This window comes from Osmerus eperlanus, chromosome 9, assembly GCF_963692335.1.
Source record: "Osmerus eperlanus chromosome 9, fOsmEpe2.1, whole genome shotgun sequence".
NCBI lineage: Eukaryota > Metazoa > Chordata > Actinopteri > Osmeriformes > Osmeridae > Osmerus > Osmerus eperlanus.
The window spans coordinates 18849668-18859039 of record NC_085026.1 but is presented as its reverse complement, the minus strand read 5'-3'; the positions used below and the strand labels follow the sequence as shown (position 1 = coordinate 18859039).

The following is a 9372-nucleotide window of genomic DNA, read 5'->3' as shown; positions in this document are numbered from 1 at the left end:
ACACACGCTACCTTGAACATAGGGGAGAGCAGTGAGTCACACACACACACACTCATTGCTTAATTTCTATGTTCTAGAAGTGCAGAGATTTTGCACTATTTTGCACGCAGAGATTTTGACAGCAAAGGAGGATGGTTCGTTGCAAAACTTTCTTCTTGCTGTATTTCTCAATACACTGACTCTGGTCAAAGTGATCTAACCCTATCCCTAACCCACTGACTCTGGTCAAAGTGATCTAACCCTAACCCTAACCCACTGACTCTGGTCAAAGTGATCTAACCCTAACCCTTACCCACTGACTCTGGTCAAAGTGATCTAACCCTAACCCTTACCCACTGACTCTGGTCAAAGTGATCTAACCCTAACCCTAACCCACTGACTCTGGTCAAAGTGATCTAACCCTAACCCACTGACTCTGGTCAAAGTGATCTAACCCTAACCCTAACACACTGACTCTGGTCAAAGTGATCTAACCCTAACCCTAACCCACTGACTCTGGTCAAAGTGATCTAACCCTAACCCACTGACTGGTCAAAGTGATCTAACCCTAACCCACTGACTGGTCAAAGTGATCTAACCCTAACTGTCGGCATGCTCATACTCCTGGGTTGTTATTGTAATTTGCAGGATTGCTTGTTGAATAGTTTTAATGGTGATTGACCTGTTCATTCTTTCCTTTTGTAAATACACTCTGGGTTAGGAAATGGGCAGACTATGACAGAGACTGAACAGGGGCGGGAGAGAATATGAGGGATCAACTGAAAGGGTGAACGGACAAGGGATGTTCACGAAAACACACACACATGTTTATAACAAACAATACCATTTTACACAGTACAGAATGCAGCGCAGAGACTGGTCTGAAGCTCACCTGCACACACACACATTACACACACAAATTACACACACTAATCTGGCAGTTGTGAGAGTCAGCATAACTTTATTGACCCATTCACAAAGGAGCTATCTGATCCCACCACTTCCTCTGCTACTGGCTGAATATCCCGTTAGGCACAATTAACCACAATTATCTAATTAAGCACCATTAGGAATTCAGTCAAGCACTTAGGCCACCCACATTAGGCTCCTCAGCTCATGCATTCTCTAGTGTTTCTCAGCAGCATGAATGAGCTTGGTTAGTTTGGTCAGTAGACTCTAACCCCTTGTCTTCACCAACACTTGTGTGTGTGTATTAGTGTATGTGTGTGTATTGGTTTATGTTTGTGTATTTGTGTATGTGGTGCATCTGTCCTTGCCTAACTGCGTGTATGCAGGGATGTGTTAATCTGGACCAGACAGCATAATAAGGCTGGACACAGAGTTGTCCAGAGGGAGAGAGGGGAGGTCAAATCAATCACACACAGAAATACACCAGCACACAGCTGAGTCATCAATTCTCCACAGCCACACCCTGATCACACACACATACATATAAATACACACACACACCCTGATCACACACACACATACACACACCCACGAGCTGAACATGTAGCCAGTCACACATGAACTAAAGCTCTGGATCTGGGGACGGATAGAAGACTGGTTATTCTGGTTTGGCAAGTCTGAACAGTTGATCTGACAGGTAGCCAGAACTGAACACCTTACAGGACAATGAGATCTGCTTACATCATAACCGTCTCAGTTAAAACGACTGTTCTAGAAGCGGGGGCCATCTGTGTACTGTGTTGTGTCCATTCTCCCAGTTGCATATACTCATCATAGCACAGTAGTGCTTTACCATCTGTTGTAACTTCCACAGATCCTGCCAATGCCTCTCCATAAACAAATATATCAGTATGCTTTGCATATGGGTTCACTTGGGGACACACAATGCCACAACTACAGATTTGCAACAACAGTAACAGTTCTAAAGATAAAACCAGTACTCTGAAGACTGCAGATCTTATAATAACAAAAAGGAAATTTGAACAACACATTCATGACACATGATGGGAAATTATTGTCTTAGTTCTCTGTGAACTGGAAACATCCAGCTCAGCTTATTGAACTGATGTGATCTAGGAGTATCTCATCTGGGAGAGATTTACTTCCTGGTACACAAACCCCCTGGCACACATCTCCACACAGGGTTCAGCTGATCCCTATCTCAGCGGTTATCTGGCACTAACCCGTCACTTCCCCCGTCAATATAATGTCCTGCCCTGTGCTGTCTGACTTGCAGGGTGAATGTGAGAATGTCTTGGCAAAGTAAACATTGTAAAATGTTCAGGAGGACTCTAGTTCGTGTTGAGAGTCATGTGGATTAGGTGCAGTGTCCTTCCAGCTGCAGTGGCCTGATTGTTAAACTATGGTGAAAGGATTCCTGAAGAACAGAACTAGATGGGGGGGGGGGGGGGGAGTGTTTGCATAGTGCAGGTAAAGCACCAACTGTCACAGCCTCACAAAGGAGAGGGGGAGACGGTTGGAGACTTTACTGGTCTATCAGGCTGCGTCTCTGAGAGATGTGACAAACATGATCCTCTATTAACCCTTGTGTTATCTTCGGTTCATTCTGACCCATCAGTCATTGTGACCCACCGTCGTATTGCGACAAATTTACCTCATACAAAAACAAAGTGAAGCATTTTCTTTTAACTGTCGGGCTGTGTCAGACCCCCCACATTGGAATGGTTAAAAGAAAATTATTTTTATTTGTTTTTGTATTGGGTAAAATTGGGTAAACACAACGATGGTTCGTTATGAACCTTTGGGTCATGTGACCCGAAGGCAGCACGAGGGTTAAACCAGTAGAACTACCTCATGGTTCAGGGCAGAACTACCTCAGGGTTCAAAACACAGTAGAACTACCTCAGGGTTCAGGGCAGAACTACATCAGGGTTCATCTCTCAGCAGTGGCCACAGGGATACACAACAAAGCACCAGGTGCACAAACAAAGCACGCAGGGGCCTTACGCTGGTGTACTGAGTCTCAGATGTGCAGGACCCTAACCCAGGACACTGTAGAGGGCTTCAGGGATAGAATAGCCTTTTCAGTACTGGTTCTAGAAGATTCTCAAAAAATAGTCTTGAATGACTGAAGCAGTTTTCCCACCTTTCTACTGTCTCGTTCCAGGGTTAGGGCTAGCAGCAGGAGACCTGAAAGAAGGGGCCTTTCCTCATATCACAGCTACACCAGCAGCACACACAGCCCCTCTCTCCACACCCCTCTTGGGACTGTTCTAAAGATACTGCGTATGTGTGTGTATAGACTTGGTAGTGTAACCTAGTTCCATGCTCATCAGGTGGCCAGCATGCAGCAGCACTGCAGAGGGAGGATCCTCTGAAGATCACACCTTTCAAGGATAAACTCAAGGACAAACACACACACACACACACACTCATACGCTCACACACCGTAGTCATTAGGAGTAGATGGAGTATTTTAGCATCTAAAGCATTCAAATTTTTTATTTTTTGTATGATTCAACGAGTCTGGTTTTAACTCCTGAGCATCCCGCTGTGGCAGGCATCTTGCTTTCCTCTTAATGCTGTGCAACTGCTGTAATGATTTTGTTATTGAAAACTTCCTGACATTTAAATCTAAATGTACACTCTACTGCTGGGTGACATAGAAACTATTAACGATACTGAGATTATTCTAATCTCTTTACAGTAGGCTGGTAAACAGAGGTCGCTGATGTTGAATGTGTTAACCAGGATGACCATGTCAAATTATTAATAAAATTGAGAACAGACATTCTATGCAAGTATTGTATCAAAATGTAATGTTTCTGGCGAAGTATCCGCAATATCACCCCAAGACAAACAAGCAGTGAAAACAGCATCACAAAGTGACATGTGACAATAAAGTACAGTAGTGCTACTTTATGTTTTTTCCTTTTTTTTTTTACAAAATAAATGCTCCCTGCTTTCCAGAGAAAAGCAAAGTTTATACACAAGTTTTGATTTTGCCTCCTTCACAGGGAGCAGTAGGCTATTATTTACAGAACAATTTGTACACCAAAATAAATCATGTGAAGAAAAAACTCAGTCACTCACTTCCTATATACACAGCAAGACTACTCATATCACTAATTTAATTGTGCAATGATGAAATGCATGACATTTCAAGAGAAAACAAAGTTGTATGTATTCACAAACTGACAAGTTATCGAGACCTGAAAAACATGCATCTCAGGAAGTTATTTTCCCTCACCTACATGTTGTTTTATGTCCTTATAACAACACTCACCGTGAGCTCATGTGCAATGTGCTGTGCTTCCTTGATATGCAGTAGACCGTGCATTATGAGGCCTTCCTGAAGGGAGAAACACATGAAACACAGAAGCAACATCCAGCCTTCCGCATCGGACTAAATTCACCTTATGAAGGAAGTCCATAGTTTTACAAACAAGGAATTTTGTTAATGGAGAAGTCCATGGCTTTGTACATGAGGCATATCATTAATATTTAGTCCTTAGCTTTTAGAAAGTGGCAGTTTGCTTTAGTTGTAAAAGTGTTCAGCTAAGAATGAGGCAGTTTGTGTCTGTATAGTTGGTTCAGGTCTTTCAGGAGCGTTTGAGGTCGGCGATCCTGCGGAGCAGCAGTTGTTTGCGTGCGCGGAGACGCTTCTTCTCCTGCGCCTGGTGCCGCTCCCTGACGCGCAGCTGGAGCAGGTACTCTGTAGCCTGGGTCAGGATGGCCACCTTGGGCGTCTTGGAGGACTCCACCAGGCCCGGAATCTGGTCGCGCAGGGCCAGGAAGCGTGAGCGCAGGTCATTCCGCCTCTTTCTCTCCAGGAAGTTGTGGTTGCGTCGGCGGTCTGTGTCCTCAGCGTCGGAACTCTGGGGGCTGTCTGAGCAGGAGGAACTCTGGGGGCTGTCTGAGCAGGAGGCTGTAGGGCAGGCCTGGGGGTAACTGGACTCCAGACAGGGTCGCTTGCTCCGGGGTTCCTCCTCCTCGGGCTCTGCGTCGCTGTCAGGGGACGGGGCGGCATAGTTGTGCTGCTGGCGGTGAACCGACATGTGGAAGCGCTTGGGGCAGACGTCCGCACGGACAGTGATGGTCACAGGCTTGCGACCACTCAGCAAGCGCATTCGACTCTGCTTGCTCTCTACAGTCACCACATCGATCTCCTCGTCGTCTGAGAAACAAACATCAACAATCAGACCCATCACTACACATACCCCACAAGGATCTTTGTATAATGGCATGAGAGAAACAAGAGAACATTTTTGATTTAAAACATTTCATTTGTAGTTTGGGTGTTTCAATGTAAATCAACTGCTTGATTTTCAATAAAGGCATGTAGAAAGTGTAAATTTATTTAATTGGTCACTGTGGGCCATCCAACATTAAAAAAAGAAGTGGTCAACCATGTTAATGCATGCTGCTATTCAGGCTTTTGTTAGTCAATGATGAGCATGTTTATCAACAACTAAACTGCATGCAGGGGGGCTCACACTGATTTGGGATTGAAAGAGTTTCTCTCACGGTCTGAAGCCATGTGTAAAAGCCAAAAATCACCATCCCCCCGCATTGTCATGCAAAGCTCTTAATGCTAGTCTCACACATGAAGGGGGCGAGGTTTTTAAAGACTGTTTGTAAATAAACTATCTGAGCTATATGTCTCACACTTTAAGTTTTGACCCTACATAAAAGCTTTCCAAATCAAATGACTTTCTCTTGAAGATAACATGTTTACACATAGCAATGCAGACATACTACATACAACATTGCTATGCTTTGTATTTTTATATTGTAATTTACGGAAATTTATATTTTATTTTATTGTATATTTAATTCTATTCTAATCCCACTTAGTACTGCTAGTTTATGTACCCTTAGTATAAATAGTCCACATATTTAAATTGTAGGTATATGTTTATTGTATGCACCTTCCTGCCAAAGCAAATTCCTTGTCTGTGCAAACTTTCATGGCGAATAAATCCCATTCTGATTCTGATTCTGAAAAGACTAGTAACGCTGCATTCATTCGACTCAGCGAAAGGCAATCTCCTACTAGAGCGTGCGTCCTGTAGACCTACAAATTACGCACTGTCAGATATCTTACATCAAGCGAGACCAGGTAATTTATTGCATGGTAAATTCCTTACCGGATGAATCAGAGCGAGATTCAGATCCCGAAGAGGCCGGTTTCCTGCAGCTGGTGGCGGGGAAGGTGAGAACAGCCGCCGGGTCAACACAGTCTGTCACCAAGGTGTTGGCTGGTGACGCGTCAACAGAGGCGCACTGCACTTGCTTGCTCGCAGTGTCGGGGTTGTGAGGGGCTGGAGGCAGAAGGAGCGGGCCAGCAGACACCAGACGCTCACTGACCTTTAGCAAGTGCTTACTGGCGGAAAAACTACTCCACATGCAGTCCTGGATAATAATGGAACTAAGGTTTCCAAACAGTTCGTGGGAGTTGGGTCTATTCAGTCCCTCACAGTCTTCGTCCTGAACCAAGACCTTGGACAACCAGCTCAGCTTGTCTCCCGGGGAGAAGTGCATACCATCCCCGCTCAGTGTCCGCGTGGGAGACATGGGAGGGGTGGGCACAAGCTCGAACTTCTTCCACATATCCTCGCTCGGTGCGGTGGATTTGTAGAAATCCTCCTCCGTGTCGAGGCCATCGTAGAAGTAGTGCTGATAGAGGTCATACTCCATCTCCCGGCTTTCACAGCGGGGTGCTAGTGAGTTTATTCCAAGCATTTAATTTCACAAGCACAATTTAGAGTGAGGAAATAGCTTTAAACAACGGCCTTGGGGAGAAAATTGATGCAAGATTAGGAAAACGCAGTCCCCCATAAAACACCACATTATAACTGATTGTATATATCTCATAGAGCATAAGAGCCATTAGGCTCACGTCCGCCTTATTTTACAGATGGGACCGTTAATAATTGATTGCATCTTGCGGTTGCTAGCTTTGCTGTAAGTGATTGAAACTATCCAGACAAGGTTATTACATAATCCAGTTATCCCCAGTTTAACCCGCTGGAGCAAGGGGGCCACACAAGAAACGCCATCTCCGCAGGCTTCGTATTGTGTTTATATTTGCCCGATGCTTAATGTTCAGTAACGTTTCAAATTCCAGTAAACGTAGAATCACAAGTCGTGACTGAGACAAAAGTAACATGTGTTTCACCTTCGCTTTTTTCTTTGTGTTGGAAGGGGCAGGAGAGCCAGACCGGGTTATCCAGTAACACCAATGTCCGCTTGGTACCATGTGATCAATTCTTTACTTTATTTAAGACAAGAAAAAACACTCACCGGTTCGTTCGGATAATCCACTCAAATAAAATGCGCAATTCACGGCATGGAGATTTCCGTCCACCCGTCACTAATAAAACTCAATTTGAGAGAAACTTATATGCAAAAGCCGTTCCAAGTTTCTGGCGTTACCTGAAATAGGAGGTCAAACGTCTGCTACGTTTTCATTAAGAAAATGTAAGAACTCCAACAGAAGGAGCTGCTTCCGTCAGCAGTCTGAAACACGAGCCAAGCAGTGGTTTTTCCCGCCAGTGAAAGATCCTGTTATAAGATGATAAAGTAGGGAGGAGTCTTTCAGATATCTGCAGCGCTAGATCCGGGTAAGCCATGAGATACATTTCCATAAAGAGGCGGTGGTTGTTTCTCGGCCACGCCCATTCTTTAAAGCTACATTGAGAGCCAATTCGTTCTTAATCTTTTTATAATGAAAATCACCCGTTTTGACATCCAAAGACAGACAAAAAATAGTTACATTGTGAATATGTGGATTTGCATCTTCCTCCACTTATAGACAATGCATCTATAACTTTCAACATATCAGTTTATATCTCACGTCTTGGTTGAATGTTAGCCCACAATGGGAGGGAAAGCTAAGGAGGATGAGATGCCCACAGACGTTCCTGGGTACGTGAGTCCTTGCTTTGTTTTAACAAGACGCATAATCCCGCACACACACACACACATTCACACACTCCTTCACACCGTCTGAGGAATCATTTGTGCCTCCTGAAGAGGAGAACTGACCTAATCATCACCATTAAAGTTTTATATTAATATTCACCAAGACATGGGCCCTCTGCTTGGGACTTGCAAAAGGCTCGGACATTGTATCTTTGTCACTGTTACATTTACTCAGTAATTATTGTCTAAACGATACTTAAAAAAAACAAAACACAATACAATACAGTAATTCAGTCTGACATGTAACTAATAACTGGTTGCAGACAGAGTTGGTCCATGTTCATGTGGTTAAAAGCATCAGAATCAGAATCAGTTTTTATTGCCATGTAAGTTTAGACAAACATGGAATTTATGTGAACATGTTGTGTGAACAGTGTAGAGGTGTAGGAAGTGTAGAGGTGTCAGGGCCGGTCCCACCCAATTTGATTTTCCAATCAAAGGGACCCCATACACTATTTTTGTTTTGGGCCTCCAAAACCCAAGGGCCCGGCCCTGAGAGGTGTGGTAATGTAGCTCCACAGAGACATCTGATTAGAATCACTCGTTTTACAGTTGAATAGGTACGATTTTATGGATAAACATTAGCGCGAATAGACAGTACACAACATTAAACACAGACACACAGACTATGGAGTAAAGTCACAGTTTATGTAAGTGTTCATAACAGTTTGTTATAGGTTTGTCATCTGTTTGCATTTGAGACTGAAAACGTCTTAATATACCAAATACCAGCAAACACTTGATCCATTGAATGAAGGATTGTCTCTATTTAAAGGAAATGTTTGCATAGATTTAAGAGATATTTTCAGAGCAACTAATCCATCAATTAAAATTCACCAGTGCAGCACAGAAACCAGGGGGACCTTACGAGTGCAGCACAGAAACCAGGGGGACCTTACGAGTGCAGCACAGAAACCAGGGGGACCTTACGAGTGCAGCACGGAAACCAGGGGGACCTTACGAGTGCTGGCACATTGGCTTTGTATGGCTCTTGCTCTGTCATTGTCACAGTTCAGAAGAAAGAGCCTCCATACGTAAACCAAACATGCCTGAACAATGGACAAGACATAGTGTGACATGACATGGTTATGATTAAGTGCACACGCACTAATTCAATTCCATACTGTGCAGTGTGGAGTGCAGTCAGTCTAATAGTAAGCTGGGACTCCCAGGCCTAACGCAGGCTGGGGGTCAATAGAGCACCAACGTCCACCAAGGAGACAAGGCAAAGTCAAGGGTCATCCAACCCCCCCCCCCCAGCGTGTAGACCTGATAGACCCAGTGTGCCGCTCCCCGATATAATACCTCAGGGATGAAAATGAGCCCCCTCCTAACCCTAACCCTCCATGCCCTGCGGGGCCCCTCCTAACCCTAACCCTCCATGCCCTGCGGGGCCCCTCGTAACCCTCCATGCCCTGCGGGGCCCCTCCTAACCCTAACCCTCCATGCCCTGCGGGGCCCCTCCTAACCCTAACC

General features: G+C 44.6%; 1 protein-coding gene across 1 annotated transcript; it reads right to left on the bottom strand.

The window, feature by feature from the left end:
• Positions 1-4230: 4230 nt before the first annotated feature.
• LOC134027041 (protein L-Myc-1b-like) lies at positions 4231-7476 on the bottom strand. Its single transcript, XM_062470159.1, has 3 exons — positions 7216-7476; positions 6060-6704; positions 4231-5086 (listed from the first exon to the last, which is right to left on the bottom strand). Exons 2-3 carry the CDS (start codon positions 6652-6654, stop codon positions 4512-4514), a joined length of 1170 nt encoding a protein of 389 aa, XP_062326143.1. The 5' UTR covers positions 6655-6704; positions 7216-7476; the 3' UTR covers positions 4231-4511.
• Between the last annotated feature and the right edge of the window lie 1896 nt (positions 7477-9372).